Source organism: Dreissena polymorpha, chromosome 6, assembly GCF_020536995.1.
Source record: "Dreissena polymorpha isolate Duluth1 chromosome 6, UMN_Dpol_1.0, whole genome shotgun sequence".
Taxonomy (NCBI): Eukaryota; Metazoa; Mollusca; class Bivalvia; order Myida; family Dreissenidae; genus Dreissena; species Dreissena polymorpha.
The window spans coordinates 69,945,385-69,964,982 of record NC_068360.1 but is presented as its reverse complement, the minus strand read 5'-3'; the positions used below and the strand labels follow the sequence as shown (position 1 = coordinate 69,964,982).

At 33.2% G+C, this 19,598-nt stretch overlaps 1 protein-coding gene across 1 annotated transcript; it reads right to left on the bottom strand.

Moving 5' to 3' along the window:
* Positions 1-943: 943 nt before the first annotated feature.
* Positions 944-10,839, bottom strand: LOC127836045 (receptor-type tyrosine-protein phosphatase alpha-like). Its single transcript, XM_052362464.1, has 16 exons — positions 10,666-10,839; positions 10,429-10,525; positions 10,122-10,198; positions 9,809-9,845; positions 9,618-9,715; positions 9,262-9,387; positions 8,981-9,135; positions 8,608-8,743; positions 8,275-8,397; positions 7,807-7,930; positions 6,998-7,077; positions 4,728-4,847; positions 4,171-4,293; positions 3,870-4,009; positions 3,604-3,739; positions 944-3,330 (listed from the first exon to the last, which is right to left on the bottom strand). The coding sequence occupies exons 2-16, from the start codon at positions 10,475-10,477 to the stop codon at positions 3,247-3,249; spliced, it is 1,608 nt and encodes a 535-aa protein (XP_052218424.1). The 5' UTR covers positions 10,478-10,525; positions 10,666-10,839; the 3' UTR covers positions 944-3,246.
* Between the last annotated feature and the right edge of the window lie 8,759 nt (positions 10,840-19,598).

Sequence of the window (19,598 nt, the reverse complement as noted above, 5' to 3'; positions counted from 1 at the left end):
TGGCCTAGAGTTTGGACCATCCCATCTAACTTGTAACAATGCGATACAAAACAATAGCTCATAATATAATACACATGATGTCAAAATGGCAATCCTATTTGATTACCGTCCATATTCTGAAACAGCTGCCCTGAACTTGTATGCACCAATTAGAGGGATCAAAAATCATGTATAAGGTATTAGGCAAGTTACCGAATCATCTATCATCACAATGATAATAGAAGCGATGTATAAGAATAGTTCAACAACAATTATATAGAGTGGTTTAATAATAAGATGTATTTTGAATAACGTCCACTATGTGTACAGCATATTAACTATATAAAACACCTTCACGTATTAATATAAGTAATATTGCTGTTTAACGAGTTTTGCATGACAATAATTGATTGCTATTACATATACAAATTTTTCTTCGGAATATTTTACGCATTTCAAAGCGATTCAATGCCGTTGTGTCTTATAAAACATCGACTTCTCTATACTGCACTTGATCACTTATAAAATTACGAAGTTATAATGCCGAAGTAATAAGAAAGAAGGACAATTCAACATATGTCATGTTATTGAACTTATTGGATTACTTCCCTTTTGTTTATAGATACGTTTATGTGTGCAACTTTTAAACCCGTGTTTCGATTAAGAGCATGTTACGTGTTTACTTTACAGGAAAAACCAGACAAGTCATTATCAGCTACATGTATACTAATATTATTCTACCGAGGGTGATTTTTATAAAACGTTTTATCAAGTTTATGCTCTTTCAACATTCATTCAAGGACACGTCAATGATTTATTATCGTTGATTATAAACTTCCCTTCCATGTAATCAAGGCAATTTAACTAGCAAATTGTATTGCTCTATTTAAAGTAACATCTGCATACTTTCCGCGTTTTTTATGGGCGCTTGTTGGTTAGCAATAAATACATAACACGAAGGAAATTATTTAAGAAATATTTGATTAATGGCACGATAATACGAGATGAAACTAACATGCACTCATTTTACAAAACATAAGGTTATTTTTTTCATGAGGAAATGATAATCACATAGTTAGGGGTACTTCATAAATACTTAATTAGTGGTACTAAATTGCCGTGGCGATGACAGGGCGTATTTGCGAGATACGGCAAACAAGGCATAGTCATAATATTTTTAACGTTATAATAGTATTATTAAGAAGTTGAAGACACACTAGTTATGTAAGATTAAAATGACACTAAACTACGGTAACTAAAGTCCGAGTCTTTTTAAACAAACGGTGCTGAAGTTACCAAACAAGCATAAGAACATTTCCCTAGCCTGATTATATACCACAGAGGCTTGTACCCTGCCCGTGCGTGGATAATCACCCTTACTATTTGCGTTTTTCAACAAGTGCTATTCATTGTGATTTCAATGCCCCCATTAGCGACAGTATGGTCTACTGTGGCTCATCATGAATCTGACACGAATACAGTATAAAGGCGTACGTGATGATTATTGCGGCATTGCAACGTTCAGATAAGGCACACATTGTGAAATATAAACACAATAATATATAAGATATATGCAACATGAACACGACAACTTAAATTATAATGAACATCAGGTGATATACTAATTACATACTGGTCTGTTTATGAACTGAGCGTTACAATGCGAGTAAGCTGTACTTTTAAGTGTGTGCATACGTGTGTGTTAAGTATAAACAACATAAACATAATTTGCCTTTCTATTAATTTACAGAAGCATATGATAATATAAAAAACTTAACTTTACAAAGCAATATAAAACACATTTAAAAATAAAGTTTGTTTAAATAGCTTTAAAAATAAACACATGTTATTTATGCCACATAAAAAATAACCCAACGATTAGGTAAGCCTTCGTGGAAAGTCTTTGTCAGCATGTCAAAACATTCTTTATACCTCAAAATAGCAATTCGTCCTTGGTTTTTACACACATAATGCCGCGTATTTAAACTACCTTGTTATAATTTATTAGTTCTGTTATCAGCTAGGGCAAAGTTATTGATCGAACCTCTTGCACAATCATAATTTGTGCATGCAATAAAACTACACAATGAGAACCGTGAATATAATCAGGTAGATTATTACACTGCGCCGTATAGATATAACTGCCGCAATCAAGGTTTCGATACCTCAAGCATTTACTGATAGCAAAGGGCAACATGCAATCATAAATAAATACAAAACAATGTATGGCGGCTCGTGCAATTCATCCCGTGGTAAGCTCACTGCACACATATCAGTCATCAAATATACTATACTTTTATAAAAATGATATTAAAGAGCTATAAACTTCTAAACCTGACGTGAAACATAATTCCATATACTACATAGATGTCATAATATATAGCTCGATACTTTTATGAGCCAATATAAACCTATGTACAATAATCATTGAGGCAGCTAATTAATGTACACATATTTATAGTAATAATAAAGTACAAAGGCTGTCTAGCTGCAGTGGTCGATGGTCAAAATAAAAATACATAGCAAGGCCTAATAACATGATTCTGTAATACAAACATACATGGAATGAATAGGTTTGTATATAGTGTGGTTCACAGCAAAACAAATAAAAAACATATCAAATAACAAACATTTTACTGCGAATATTTTGATTGGTAATAGATATGTATACATATTCTTATGTATAGTCTTATAGTTACTAGTTCGCAAGTGCTCATGTGAATTCTAGACGTAGTTGGTCATCTGCACAAGTAAGTTTTGTATCATGTAAGTTTATCTATTTAATACAGAGAATACTTTTTTTCTTAAATTTATTGTTGTTCTTTTTCTAATAGTTGAAATAGTTTCTTTTTCATTTTTTCAGTGAACAAAGTCTGGATCTACTTTTCATACGTACACGTATTTCATTTATTTGCTGTCTTAGTTTCGTTATTACACAATTTATTTTCGCAGAGATTAAATTGTAATTAAAGCATTTAAAACACGGATTCATGTTCAACAAAGCGTCGTGTTAGATACCCATTCTGAAAACGCAATTATAACCTTTTCGTTATGAAAACATTTTAAAGTAATGAAGGTATTTTTTACACTATGTACTATACAGATGGCCGCTTCCAGCATAAACGTATTCAGGGCCACCATACGTCGATAACGAAACGGCCAATTATAAACGATTTTTGAAAAACTGTAATCGATGTACACACACAGTTATTCGTGTATATGTTGTAAATTTTTGCTTCGTTAATGGCTTATAAGGTATTATGTGCGCTATTTGACTTCAAAATCATTCATATATAAATTGCAACCTTCCACGAATGTTCGAATGCATTCGTGACAGAATCGGTATTGCTCCTGAAATATTAATATAATGCGATCAAACAATATTCTATGCGCATGTACAATATAAATATCAGATGTAGCACGTGCCAAATCACGTAATTTGATCAAACGAGAACAAACTGGCATGGTAAAATAAATCAGTCATTAATATCAAACGACAACAGGGCTAATCGATTAAATACAAACACGTAGAGTAAAATCAGAACTAAGCATGCTATAAGAACGGTAATATGTTGACATGCTGAACCCGGCCTATTTGATATGAGATTATCGGTGCCTGATTACCTCGCTAGTAATAACTTGCTTTCTTCTTTTCCTGACCATTCGCACGGTTTCTGCAACAGCCACGTTCCCTTCACATTTAATTCTTTCAAGCAGGCACCACATGACCGCAAACATACCACTGCGGGTGAAACCGTCACTGCAACGTTACCATTGTTAAAACATTTATTGTGAACATAGTAAATCAAAAGACATAACACACACACACAGGTATTGGGCACCCATACTATTGTTAAGTGAAAAATATTGAGCATTCGACATGTACATACTTGCACTGTATCACAACCGGTCCATTCTTTGAATAATCCTGTACAGCAATAATGACTTTCAGCAAATCATCAGCTTTGCAAACATAAGCATCTTTGGGCCACTTCAAAAAGTGAAAGACACGAACATCGAAACTTTTTTGCTGAAACACGAGTCAATATATTTAATTATCCAATCAGGTCCTGTAATGTAAATGTAGTACATCAGATAAAATAATAATAATTGCCAAATCAAGGGTAAAATTCATGCATATAAAAGCAAACATAATTTAGATTGTTATATTAATATGTGCTTCAAAATTACCTCTATATGTTTGTATCTGACAACATACTCGACATAAGTTCCCCTACTTATGTTTGACAGCGGTATAGCTGTAAACGAACCGAGCAAAAGGACGCTGTCTCCCACCGGAACGAAGGGGCTAACCTAAACAAATTGAAAACTAATATGGATTTATGTTTTTCAAATCCTTACATGTCACCATGGTTAAGAATAAGTAATTGAATATTACACTGTCGTTTTAAAGAATTGTCATTTATGTTGACAACGAATGTATTGTAACTGTCAACATTGGTATAAATTCAGGTAATTATATATTTACAGCTATCTGCCTGTACTTTGAGTATCGTCTGCCACGTTTGGAATCCTATGATCATAATTATTATTTATCTTATCTTACGAAGCTCCGTGTGTTTGCCGTATTCGAATATCAATTTACAAGCTTTATAAATAGAGAGTAGTTGCCTATACGGTGTTATGGCATTAAACATAACCTAATTGGACATATAGTGTGCCAGTAAAAAGAAAGCATTATTAAATGTGTATCGTATAATTGTTTCATAAAAATGTTGCATACAAACCTTTTCACAAAATGTCACAACATCTTTAACATTATGGTCGTGAAGCAAACGAACAAAATCTATTTCTGTGCTGAACTTCGTAGATTGTGTTAAAATGAGTTTGTTTTGTTCCAGAAAACTCTGCAATAGACACGTACACGATAATTGTTGATCATCTCTCTAACTTTATACGCATCTTTTCGATTTCTACACATGTCTCAAACCATCAACATATCTATCAACGACTCTACACAACTTTATTCATATTATAGTTACCGCATTCAAGATACTTACCTCGCTGCATATCTTATGTTAACGACCCTAGCTACACAGCGTACATGAAAACAACATAAATTTTATAACCTACCACTATCTTCATTTATTTTCTAGCACTGTCTAAATGGCTTCCTAACCACATGTATTTTCTAGCACTATCTACAAGTATTTGTAATCGGTTCTTATGATTTTAGATTTATCTTACTGTCTTTTTTTCCACTTTCGACTTGAAATATTTACCAATATATATCTGTCTTCTTTACTTATACCTACTTTCTTCTTATCCACAATTTACCTGTCGTCTTAACCAAAGTATACATGTATATTTTACCACTGTGAACTTGTATTATTAACCATTATCTACCTGTCCTCTTTATTTATTCATCTGCCTTCTTTACCACTATCTACTTACTTCCTCACCAATCTACCTGATACCTGAACCACTATCTTTAAGTCGTCTTTACCTCGATTTTCTGTTTTGTTTACCACTTCATACAGGTCTTCTTTACCACTATCAACCTGTCGTTTTAACCACCATGAACCTGCATTTTTTTATCACTATATATCTGGATTTTTTACCACTATCTACCTGTCTTTTTTACCATTATCTACTTGTCAACGTTATTACAATTTACCAGGCTTCTATACCATTATCTATCTGGCGTCTTTACCACAATTTGCCTGTCTTCTTTACTACTATTTACATGTCTTCTTTACCATTATCTACCAGTCGACGTTATAACAATCTGTTCTTCTTTTCACTCCTATGTACACGTCTTCTTTACCGCTATCTACGTGTCGTATTTACCACTATCTAACTGCCTGCCTCAACGCGGTGAGTCTGTCTTCTTTACCACCATCCAAATTTCTTCTTTACCGCAATTCTTCTGTCTTCTTTACCACGATTTAAATGTCTTCTTCACCGCTATCTACATGTCTTCTTAACCATAATCTACCAATCTTATTTATCATTATCTATCTGTCGTCTAACCACTATTTACCTGTCAATTGTACCAATATCTGCCTGTCGTATTTCCCACTATTGACCTGTATTCTTTACCACTATTTATCTGTCGTCTTTACCACAGTATATCTGTCTTCTTTACAACAATTAACCTGTCTTCTGTACCAAGATTTACCTGTCTTATTTACCACTCTTTACCTGTTATCTTTAGTCATAATGTTATGTCGTCTTTATCACTATTTACATGTCTTCGTTACGACTATTTACCTGTCTTTTTGACAACTACTGTATACTGGTCTTTTTATCATTATCTACGGGCTTTCTTTACCACTATGTACCAGTCTTCGTTTCCAATATCTACTAGTCTTCTGTATCACTATATACATGTTTTCTACCGCAATCTACCGCGTCTTTACCAATATCTACATTTCTTCCACAACGGTTTATATCTTTCTCTTCCTGTATCCTTTATCGCTATCTTTTTGCTCGACACGAACACATTTAAACTTGGTTAAGTGTATTTATTCCCCCCCCCCTCATTATCCCCGTATTATTTACTACTACCTGTATTTAACCACTATTTACTTTCAGTCTAAACCATATACCAACTATGTTATTTATCACCATTATGTATATTTTTGTTACCGCTGTCTACATTCTGTCGTTTCCACTACATACGTCTTCAAGTGTATCTTCCAATAATCTTTTACCTTAAAACCAATCATACAATTGTCATTGACAATGCCTGTCTATGTTCTGTGTTACTATCTACATATCGTATTGACCACATATCAAATATATATCTAGTGTGTCCTCAACTAGTTGGCAATATGATTTTTTAATAGTTGCTGATCTTCGACTGTGTACTTGTGCCATTTCCATCAAGCGTCTAACAGCATACACAACATGCAATATGTTGGTCAGACTAGCTGCATACCTTTATATATGTTGTGTGAACGCATGTATACCATCGTAGTGCTACTGCTTTGTGCGCATGTTTTGTCAAGTCAAACTATCAAAAGACGTTATATATTTTTATTTTTATACAAACCGATACATGTACAGCATTTATGTAGTCGTTATGTCCCTCTAACTGTACAGATAATTTCAATGCTGGTCTGAATTTGTCATCTGAAATAAGTTTATAAATCAAACAATCCAAACGATATATGCATTAGGCGTATTCAAAGCAGTACCTGTTAAGTGTGATTTGCTTATTTTTTTTTAGTTTTAACTGATATATCATGATATTGAACATGAATTTAACGATTCATATTACAAATTATAACATTTTTGGTCTTGCGTGTACATGTTATATAAACCAAACGCCTTTTGCAGAAAATTAATTGGTTTTTATAGTCAATTTGACCATTTTTTCCTATGGATCGATCCTATGGTTGTTCAGTTGGTAATATGCCATCATCGTTTAAGATAATACTAGTTTACGTACTAATATGGTTCGATTTGGAACGTGCCATTTATCATAGTCATTACCATGTAATGGTTGAATGTTATGGGAGGATATGTCACACAAACTTCATTTGTTTACAGATTTAAAGTGATGAACAATTTAATTCTATATGTGCATTCATTACTACTAATTCATTAACTGATCATAATGACAACACAATATTTGGATTTTACATATTTAGTTTAAATACAGTTTCACAATGTTCATACCAAGATTTAAACGAACTTTACACAATGGGCTATTGTGTACGTTGGTTTAATGTTACTTAAAATTCAAATATGTATGACTGCCAAGTTTATCGGCGATAAAGGATTTGTGAAACTGGAGCTTACTCTTTACCCTTACAAGGAACAAAACTATTGATGGCATTTATCAAAAAAGAAACGCACCCGGAATTAAAGTAGGATCCATGTTTTTCTGCTTATTTTCAGGTTTTTCACCATAGAATTTCTCGAGACAATCATGATCGTTATCAACATTTTCATAGTCAGGAAGATACGATTTTCCCATCTCCTGCAACATCATGCATAAATATAAAATTTCCTGAATCAAGATCAGGCAGTGTAGCCTCCCTATTTTGGATTGTAAATAGAATGAATGAATATAATAGCCATATACAGTAAGCAGTATGTATATGTTGTAAGTTATCATGCATTTAAATATAAAAATATTATAAACATCTAAAATTTCAATATTTTGCAATTCTTTGTAAATATCGCGGTGTTTTTTTTTTTTTTTAAAGGCGTTCAATGACATCATGCAAAAAGACGCACAGCCCAATAATTGATTCAAATAGGAAGCGTCCATACAAAACCAACATGGTAAAATATTTATGTAAGTATGAACGGCAATAATACCCTGTATTCATCATTCAGTGTTTCTGTTGAGAGTCTGTTATCAACATACGTTTGTTGTGTTACAACGTCCCCAATTGGACACAGAGCCTCACATAATACGTCGTGAAGATACAGGTACTGCAGCTGTCAAATAAATAAAGATTTAATCCGTAAAATAATCAACTCATGATAAATGATTCGATCTCGTATTACAAGTATTGACCCAAATAATGAAAACTATTCTCCACACTTTCTAGGATAATTTGTGTCGTTACATGGTTCGTTCAATGACAGTTTATAAGTTAACGTTCGACAAGTACAATAGACTTAAGCTTAAATTACATATACGTCTACCTGTGTTTGCACCATATTGACCCTCTGCTCCCTGAGTCTTAGAACGGCGTCGAACACGTTCACCTGTTTTTCCGTCGTCCCTTGGTCGTACAGGTAATCTAGAGCTATGAAGGTCCCGGTACGACCCACTCCAGCACTGCATACAAATTTCATGTTATAGGGAAGCGTTCACAAAGAACCTTTCAAAAGACAGCTCACGTTTTGCTAACATATTTTTTTAAAGAAACATAAAGTACTCAACGTAAATATACACTTTATTGTTTATTGGTAAAATTAAAGGTTTTTCATCCTGCTCCATGTAAAGTTTGTATTCATCTGCGCTTCAGATTGTAAGTTTAAGCAATTAATTTGGTTACTTGACGTATGGACCAACCTGCAATGGACAAACCACGGAAACTGCTGTTTGATATTGACAGATCGTACTTTGCGCCAGTACTGCAGTAAAGACAGAGCTGTATCTGGTACGTTTCTGTCAGGCCAAGAAGTGAAGTGACAATGGGTAACAAAGTGTACATCTTTAAAACCAACCTGTACAATTCAAATACATATATTAAATATTATACAGCTCGCTTAATACAGTAACATACACAATGTACATGCGTAAATTCAGATATGTATTTTGTATATAATGGGTGATATTGATATTCTTAATACCTTTGAACAGTTTAATTTTCTAAGCACGAAATCTGCATAGTGTTCTTCTTCAGCAATCTTGACAATGTGTTCCCCATAGTGGACGATCTCGTTCAATTTATCTGGCCAATATTGGTGGCATTTACTCTAGTAAGTAAAATCATACAAGGGTAGATTTTAAAGTATATGAATAACAACAAGTGCAATGAATCCTATATTTGTATTATTTGTTAACATTATAGGAGCGCTCGTGTATGTCGCGAACGTTATACAGCAATTATCAGGAAAATAATTATTATGAAACTAAATCATAAATGTAACTATAAATGTATTATGATATCAACAAAAAAACGTTGAAAAATGAACTATACACATACTTTCGATTCTTCGAACAGATTGGTAAGCATGACAACAACACTGATCCTTTCTGTCAAAATCATCCTCCATGTATCTTCTACCGTACATGATAATGGACCTTAAACAAAATTGACTTTTAGATAATACATATAAATAATTGAATACCGTGAGAGAAATTGAATTTATATGCATCCATGTGATAAGAACATACCTTGACCAGCGATGTACTTCTTTGGAATTGTATATCCCTGAAAAGCAACTTAACATTAATACGTGAAAATATTGCACTTTAAAAATTCCGATCGTATGCGTAGCCATTCTACTTTTTGTGACCTTCACCATACATACAGTTGAGCTTGCAATACATTTGTGTACGTTTACTTATTGATGAGCGTTAAATACGTTAATAAACCAATCTCATATTTGAGATCGATGAATGCATCTACACTTACTAGTATGTAGATCTGACCCATTAATAAATACACATTTGCAAAAAGTATATTTATATGATTAAAACGACTTACGTCGATGAAACTAGCGTTAATATAATCTGAATTCTTGTCCTTGTTTATGACCGGAAGTACAACACGATTCTTATCATCTGTGAAATTAAAACATTTGTACATCAAACTGCATGAGCGTTTCGACATGAAGTCCGTTTAATTTGTCAATGTATTTTGCGTTAAAGCTCGAAGTTGAGTACATGTATATGCAGTCTTGGTTTTAAGCGACTCATTTAATGCAATAGCGATATGTCTCCAATATTTGCTGTGTAATATATTCTAGAAAGTTAGCTATAGTGGAATAGACTAGCTCTGCAAGAGAACTTACATGGGAAAACGTTGTTATATCTGTTTTTCTCATCATTTGCATCTGCCATGGCTGTATTAGTAGAATAACTACTTTCTTCCGTCTGAGCTGTCAAGTTCTGAAGCAGCAACACAACTAATATATCAGTTTTTATTAAAAAATAACTGACTATGCATCGGAAAAACGTACACTACTTATAACGGTTTGATTATCAACAACTGTAGTATACATATTTACATGTAAGTGAATGGGACTCACAATAAATTCATCGAATACGTTCGAGGGATCCACTTCAGCATTTGCTACAAATTCGCGCAAATCTGCGATTGATATGTTGCGACCAGTAAAATTCACAAAGGTTTTAATCTTGTGTTTGGACAGTCGAGCTTGCTCTCGTTTATAAATGCGATTTGTATTTTGCTGTATTTCCTCGATTCCACCGTTCACAGCTGTTTCAGCCGACCGTTTCTTTCTACGAGTTCGGCCACTTGTTTGTGTAATGGACATTCCTAAACATAAATTTGTGTCTTGCTTTATATTATACTCCCTTCTCTCATAATTCCAAAAAAAGTGAACTCTACAGAAACTTTAATATGTTTAACCGCTCAGTTCAACAAGCCATCATTAGAGGCGACAATTAATTAATCTTACCCAAATTGTCGAAAGATGAACACCGTGAACTTGATCTTCTTAACCTTTTGAAACGTTTAATAAAAAATAACAGCAGAAATGTATTTAAACTCTTTAGAGCATAATAAACTCTGAAATAAATGATATATGTTTTTATCATGTTAATGCGTTTATAATTTTCTATTTATCCTGTTATTATTTACAATAATACGTGATTATAATAATATACGCTTAAATCCTAGCACGACATACCTTAGCCGCCAAATACGCTGAAGAACAGTATTCGTAGGTTCTGAAACGGAGTATACATTTATACGCTATAGTATACATTTATATAAAAATAAATAATTTGACGATGTTAACGTTTTCATATACGACACCAATCTCGCTGTGCAATGTGGTATCGACGTGCTGCAAACGTTCTTTCCTCTGAGCACACCACAAAACGATTATTACTTAATCCGACCTTACTGGAATTGACTCACGAAATATTAGTTTTCTAATAAATGTGGACGACATCATTTGAACATTTCAACAAGTATCACCTACTTTCAAGTTTCTGTCGATATATTATAACGACGACTACAACAGCTGCGACAACAATAGCAACCCCAATAATAATGCTGACAGACGCTGCAACCACACCACCTTCTGATTTCTGTTCGTCTTCAGTTTCTAATTGTGAACAAAAACACTCATGCATATATACGGCTGAAATTTCTTAAATAATGATTCATAATAACATAATTTGCTGAACTATTGCTATATTGTTGTATTCAAACACTCACCGAGTTTCACTAATGTAGTGACAGTGATCGCTTCAGTCTCATCTGACTTACCGACGGCGTTTATTGCAATCAATTGTAGGACATATGTAGTACCAGGGCTCAAGTCATGAAATGTATAATTGTTATAGTGTGACGAAATGTTTCTTTCTATCCACTGCGTTTCAGAGTGCTGTGTTTTATGTCTTATGCTAAACAGTTGTTCTATGCCACCGTTGAACCCTGATTTCCACTCAACAGTAATGGACTGAAGGCCTAATGTCCCTTCTTTAACTCGAAAGTCTTTGGGCATTTCAGGCCTGTCTGATAGACAGAAGTACTATTGAAACAATGCAAGAAGATAAAGAAACTTATATATAATTCATTTTGAAACGCTCAATAAATTAACTTGTAAGAAACACATCTGTCTTCCGAATGTTTCGCCACGTGTATGAAGCAAATTATTTTAACTATTCACCTACATGCTTTTGTGCAACACATCAGATATACGTCCATAATTCCTAAACCGGTTTCCACTGTTTCCAAATAAAATGCTCTAATTATCATACTAATATAAATTAAATGTTAACGTAATAATTACCGTACGCTCGAATGGTGAATTCCCCATGGGTCTCTCCTAATTCATTATATACAGTGACTTTATATCTTCCCAAATCAGAGGCTTGTACTCTTGATATAGACAAATTTGTCTGTAACCCATTTGGAGAAACAGTTATGCTTGTAGATAGCTTGTGAGAAATGTTTTCCCACGTGGATCCATTAAGCTTGTACCAAGTATACGCAGATCCTTCCGGTAGAGGATACGCGATGATTGTAAACGTTAACATCGTTGCTCCGTGTAGAACCGAGGAAACATTCTTGATAGGAGGTGAGAACGGCGACTGTCTTGGGGAACCTGTTTTTTGATAAGGTTATTAATACAACAGCCATGTTCATATAAACACATGTCAATCGTATTGTATTATATAAATATGTAAAATTTAAATGAAAGGCAAACTCCAGTGATATTCTTAAATAATACATGTGGTAAACTCCCGACATATGTAAGAAGCTAAAAATACTTACAGTGGATAACTAATTGCATTGTTTGTTCCTGTAAATCTGTAGAATGTTTATTTCGGCCAACGCATTTATACACGTTTGAGTCGTATTCACAACGAGCCGCGGTAATGGTAGCAGAAAGTATATCGGATTGTTTTGTTTGTAGAACATGGGTACCATTTAAAATAGACACGTTTGCTACTGGGTCACTGTCAAATTCACATATAAAATCGACGCGGTCGCTTTCGTTAACACTTATTGTGTTGAAAGTATCGAAGCCTTTAACCAGAAATTGTTTCAACTCGGCTGCATCTGGAAATATTGATTAGTATTATTATTATTTACTTATAGATACAATGACTTATAAAAATGTAACAGGTATTTCATTTGTTTAAAAATTCTAAACCTGATTTATATTAAACAAACTCTGTTTATTATCAGCATTGTTGAGTCCAAGAATAAGGAGAATCTGCAAAAAGGCATTGAACATACACTGTACGTCGAGGTAAAAACTGCTTTCAGAGACACCCTTTGATTCTTCACAACCTGTTGGTTCCATCGTGTTGAAAACGTTGCATGTGTAAAGTCCCTCGTCCGATTTAGTTATAGTTTCAAAAATCAGATGTTCACCATTTGCGGATTCTGAAGATAAATTTCCGTGTCGCCACGAGATGGTAGTTTTTGTTGGATATCCAGCCGTATATGGACAAACTATGTCAAGATTTGTGTTCAGGAGACGTGACTGATTCTCTATGCGATGTGCCACCGGCGGCACTACAATATTAATTGTACGCAGAAGTGTACAACAATACGAATTAAGTCTTTGTAACATGAAACAAATCTAACTGTATTTAATAATCAAAACATGCGTAACACAAGCAATGTACTTAACTTATAAACGTTTGTCACCGAACGGTCCAACTTATGTGAAACATACATGGTTTCTGACAATTAACTTTAATAAGTAACTTACCTAACACATCAAGTTGAAAAGTTGATACTGTTTCTCCATAAACGGTTTCATCGTAAGTTGCGTTCATGAGATTTCTAGCAGAGCACGAAAATGTTTTAGATTGATTCACTCTTATATTTTCCAATATTAAGACATGCCCTAATCCAAACATGCTTGGGGTCCAAGAATACAAAGGATCTGGATTGCCGATAGATATGCATGAGACATTGACGAACTGTCCTTCGATAACTTTCAAATGTTTAGTTAGAATCCCTTGCCTACATGTAGAAAAGTTCAGCAGTGGTGGCTTCGGTGGGACTGTATGTCAAAATAGAGCTTTAAAGACTATAAATTACATGCAATTGAATGTGTTACCGATGTATTCTTGTATATAGAAAACAAATATTTACAAAACATATTAAACTATTCATTCAGACTAATAACTTGTAAAAGTTTAAACACAGCAAGCAATTAACACTTACATAAAATATCAAGCGATATATATGTCGTTTCATTCGCTTCTATCTCTTGCCCATTTGTGGATGACAGCACACTATGAGATGTACAAGCATATAAGCCCGCGTCGCTTGTCTGAACGTTTGGTATCATCAATACAGATACGTTTTTAATTATCGACATTGGATGTATCCATGAAACCGTTGGTAGAGGATTACCATCGCTGTAACACGTTAGTGAAACCGTTGCGTTTTCAATCACTGCAACTGTGCTTTGAACTTGGCGTCCATTGTATTTAATTACGGGCCTACTTGGGTATCCTACAACGAAAGTATGTATGTACATACGGATATATAAATATTCCTCTTCTGTAAAAATTCCCAAGCATTTCAATTTTTGACATGTTTGACCAATTGAAGTAATTTGTAAGTAAGTTAGTAACCCTAAACAACAATACTTGCTCTGAATATTTAGAATAAATTGCTGTTCCACGAATCCTTTTTCAGACTGTTGAAACGACGCATTCATTATGTTTTCTACCCGAAGGGAGTAAACGTTATTTCCAAAAGGTTTTAAATTTGATGTTGAGAACACATGTCCGCTAAAATTCACCCCATTGGGAAGTGTCCACGTGTAAGATGTCGGTTGGGGATTGCTTGTGCTTTCGCATCTAATTGTAAACGGTTCGTTTTCAATGGCTCGTACAATAAACGACGTAATTGTTCTGTTGTTCATGATGCATTCTGTTTTGATTGGTGGATCTAAATGTCCAAAATTTAACATATACAATTAGGAATAATAATGATTATAACAATAAGAATATTAGTAATAATCATAATAATTATTGTTATTATTATAGTAATAATAATAATAATAATAATAGTTAATAATAATTATAATAATAATTATTATTATAATAATAATAATAAGAATAATAAATAATAATAATGATCATAATAATAATAATAACATAATAATAATAATAATAATAATAATAATAATAATAATAAGAATAATAATAATAATAATAATAATAATAATAATAATAATAATAATGATAATAATAATAATAAAACATCATAATAATAATAATAATAATAATAATAATAATAATAATAATAATAATAATAATAATAATAATAATAATAAAGCAATAACATAATTATAATAATAATAATAATAATAATAATAATAATATAATAATAATAATAATAATAATAATAATAATAATAACAATAATAATAATAATAATAATAATTTTGTATGCACAAAATATATTATATTATAATAAAGTAGCTTACATAGAACATCTATTGTCGTGTTTATGCTGTTCGTTATATTGATCATTTTTCCATTTGTTGGAGATAGGGAACTGTGAGAAATACATGTATAAATGCCACTATGTTTCAATTGAATATCCAGTATTGTTAAATTAGCAAGTTTCTCTAACGTAGATCCTGGAATAACCCATGTTATGTTAGGCAAAGGATTACCGTCACTGATGCATGCAAGACTAACGGTTTGATTACGTTTTACTGAAACGACTTCACCGACTTGTCGGCCATTTAGAAACACAACTGGTTTTGTCGGGTATCCTGAAATAATTAATGTGTCTAGCTCATTCTTATTTCACAACATTTGACGGGTCAATGTTATTCATATGCCAATTGTACACACAGTATATAAGTGATTACACGTTATAGTTATTCACGAAATTATTATTGAAATTTTAAAATACTCGTGCATGTTACTCTAGCACTTACGTAATATATTAATTAGTGGAGTGAAGTCTGCGATTATCCGCCCATATCCATTCATTGCATTGCAGTAAATCCTCTGGCCATGATAGTACATGCTTGGAACTAATATGCAACTACTGATAGTCATGTCACCAGAGGTACTGTTCGTGGAGTGAGATGTTATGTCTACGTCATCAGTGAAGTTATCTGAAGAGTAGTTGTCGAGGTACCAGTGTATGATTGGAGTGGGTCGCCCAATTGAAGACGCGCAAGTGAAGTTAGTTGTAGTCGCATTTTCAAAGACCGACATTAGCTGTACACCCGGTGTCAATCGAACCGACATGACAGGAACTTTAATAGAAAATATTTGCATCAGGTCTCGAAAAAATGTTCCAAATGCAATCAGTATCCTCGTTATATCTTTATTATTATATTTGTCACCGTGTGGGGGATTCAATATGGTACGACGACATAATTTATACCTATGAAAAACATACCTTTGTATAAAATGTCGACGGAAGAACGAATTGTTGTATTCTCAATGAAGCATGAATAAGTGCCATTCATTTCTTCAGAAAATTCAAGCACCGTTAACACAAGGTCTATGTTCATATTTTTTTCAACAGTAAGAACCAGTTTTGAACGTGTTGTATTGACGACGAAAGGTCCTGATAGAAACCAATACTTCGCAATGAAATTATCATTGAGGTTTATCTGTATCGATGCATAGCTACTGCATGTAGTGCAGGACATTGTCACATTAGAGCCAACTTCAACGAGGTGCCGATCTGTTGTTAGTGACACATTACATGGCGACACTAAAATAAACAAGTCATGTGTAACAGACACCGATTTGCCCGCAAAAAATTCAATATGTATTCTAAGTGTACGAATAAAACAACATATTTCAGACAAAACGTCCAAGTCCTTTCTTTAGGAGCATATACAGATAGAGGTCATTTAACTGTGATGGTTTGAGCGAGATTCATACATAAGTTACGGGGGCATTTTGAAAAAAAGAAATTTGACATAAATGATCTTCACTGGAAACACAGACACAGTGGAATAAAAAAAAGTACCAAACCATGTTAAAGCCAAATTTCCTTTCTTTAAAGATCTTCTACACTTAAAGATTATTCAACTATGAAAGTTGAGGCAAGACCCACAAAGCAGATAAACAAGAGTTTTAAATTAATTTGTAGGGGGGGGGGGGGGGGGGGTTAGGGACATATATTTATAGTGGGAAAACAAACTAAGGGCGATTATTCTTCCATACCTTGTCGCAGACGAAATTCTTTTTCTTTAAATGGATCTTTTCACGTTTTGGTTAATTGACAAAATTAAAACAAAAATGGTTTAGATTCGCAAATTTTCGCTGTAGTTATGATATTCGTGAGGAAACAGTAATACTGAACATTTACCATGCTCTTAAATATCAATTTTAGGTACAGTGTATCTTTTGACGATTCCAAAACCTAAAAATTAGAAAGCGTTGCAACGGCATACGATTGAATAATTTGGAAAGGGAAAGTTCTGTTGTTGTCGTTATAATTTGTGACATTACGAGGATTGCCTATATAGTATACAATACCTAACTCATTTTATGAGCACAGATGGCCGAGATGGCCGAGTAGTCTAAGCGTTCGACTTTTACTCCAGGGATCAGTGGTTTGAGCCAAGTTGAGGCTTACTTTTTTCTTTCTTTAATTTTATTCTTTTTTTCTGGAGCTTTTTAGATCCAATGTTCACATTCATAAATATAGAGCATTTAATGACAAACTTCAATACATGCCAAAATCAGTGAAAAGGACACTTTAAGGCCTTTCAACTGTGAAAGGTTGTATAAAGATACGTAGGTTTGTTCAGATGTACGGACCGACAGACAGTTGGAATGCTTAATTCCTCACACTCCGTGAGGCATACAAATATGCTGATGGTTATTCAAAAGAGGTATGATAAGTGACGATAACAACAATTTAATCACTGTCAATATTGAGAAAAAGAACATGTGCATGCTATATTACTTTCCAATTTTTGGAAAATATTCTAACTGATATTGACCATCCTATTGTCAAATAACACATGCACTCTATTTTTAAAAGGCTTCAAATGTAGTTTTTGTCATTAACATAGTTTAAAGGACAAATGCTTTTAACCAGTCGCGAAAAGGTCCATTAAATATTGAACAAACTACTGCAACAAACTAGAAGCAGATTATTAATATAACTCAGTCATACCTGTTTTATTGTTATGAAGAGCAAACAAAACACTAATAACTTTAATAAACCAACGAACGTCCATAATGGTATACATATCCACGCTTTTAACTCAAACTTGTTTAAATTGCATGCCTTGAGGAAATACGAACACACACATGATCAAGGAAGAAAACTCTACAGTCTTTAAAAATACGAAACAGGAAATTGAAGTTTTATCATGTACAATTTGTTTCATAGTAGGTTTGATATAAACATCCAACTGATGGCGAATTATATATATGGAAATTATAACCGCAATCAGAGTAGAAAATGCGAGGGTCAGGACTTAAGAATATTCAACAACGCTCAAATGCATAATTATGAATACAATTCTCCATAAAAATATAATTGTTCTTGTCAAAGGTAACATTATCCTTGGCAACTGCCCGATTCATTTTTAATTAATTCCAACAATGGCTACGACATACGATTTGCAGTTTGTTTAACATATGTTATGCGATATTTGTTGTTCGTGCGATTTTCCTAACAACTACATATTCTTATTCATGTCACTGCATTTAATGATCAGTTTGCATTTATGAATCACACATATATAACATATTTTTATAATATAATTACGAAAGTTTTGCTAGAAAATAAAATGTATCGGAAACACATTTTATGAGTGAACAGCTGCACATTAAGATTTTGTATCCATTGTTATACGTTTGATGAGTACTTATCGAATAAATCTTTACCTAACTATTTTAAGGTACATGAAGGTTAATACAAGACAGCACACACGCAATAAACTACGCTGACTGTAAATATGTAAGGTATATAAACGTTATCGGCATAACGATTGGACAGCTATCTGAAGATTAAGCTGAACTGTGGTATTTTAGATTAAATCGATTTAGACTTCCAGATCGTCAAGTTGTTCAAATATAAACACAACTGTTGATAGGATGATTGTTTCCGTTTTGTTGTGCTCGATTTATGGTGCCGTGTGGGTTTATCAGGGTAAGAGAATTTAACTTAAACATTGCATTTTATTAATGTCAAAAACAACTTGTATCGCATTTATAAACACCACGTTCTGTTAAATCCCTAAAATTTGGTACTATGTATTAGTAAGTATAGTAAGGAAATACCGACCATATGGCATCAACGTGCAAGAATAAAGGTTAATAAAAGGGCGCGTAAACAACGTTGACGCCGGAAAAGCACGACGTCATTTCCGTTCATAACAAAAAATCTGAAAATAAATAATGGCCGCTCTGATGAAGACCGTGAGGTCGAAAGCTTCGGCAAAACATAATACAGCGTTTTTGTTTATATATATATATATATATATATATATATATATATATATATATATATATATATA

Bases quoted from the DNA above. Each gene is read 5' to 3' on its own strand.
- LOC127836045 (XM_052362464.1), bottom strand. From the start codon at position 10,477: ATGGCAGATGCAAATGATGAGAAAAACAGATATAACAACGTTTTCCCA. The intron at 10,199-10,428 runs GTAAGTTCTCTT...TTAATTTCACAG, and splicing joins ATATAACAACGTTTTCCCAT to ATGATAAGAATCGTGTTGTA. The intron at 4,294-4,727 runs GTTTGTATGCAA...CAATTTGTTTAG, and splicing joins TTGTGACATTTTGTGAAAAG to GTTAGCCCCTTCGTTCCGGT.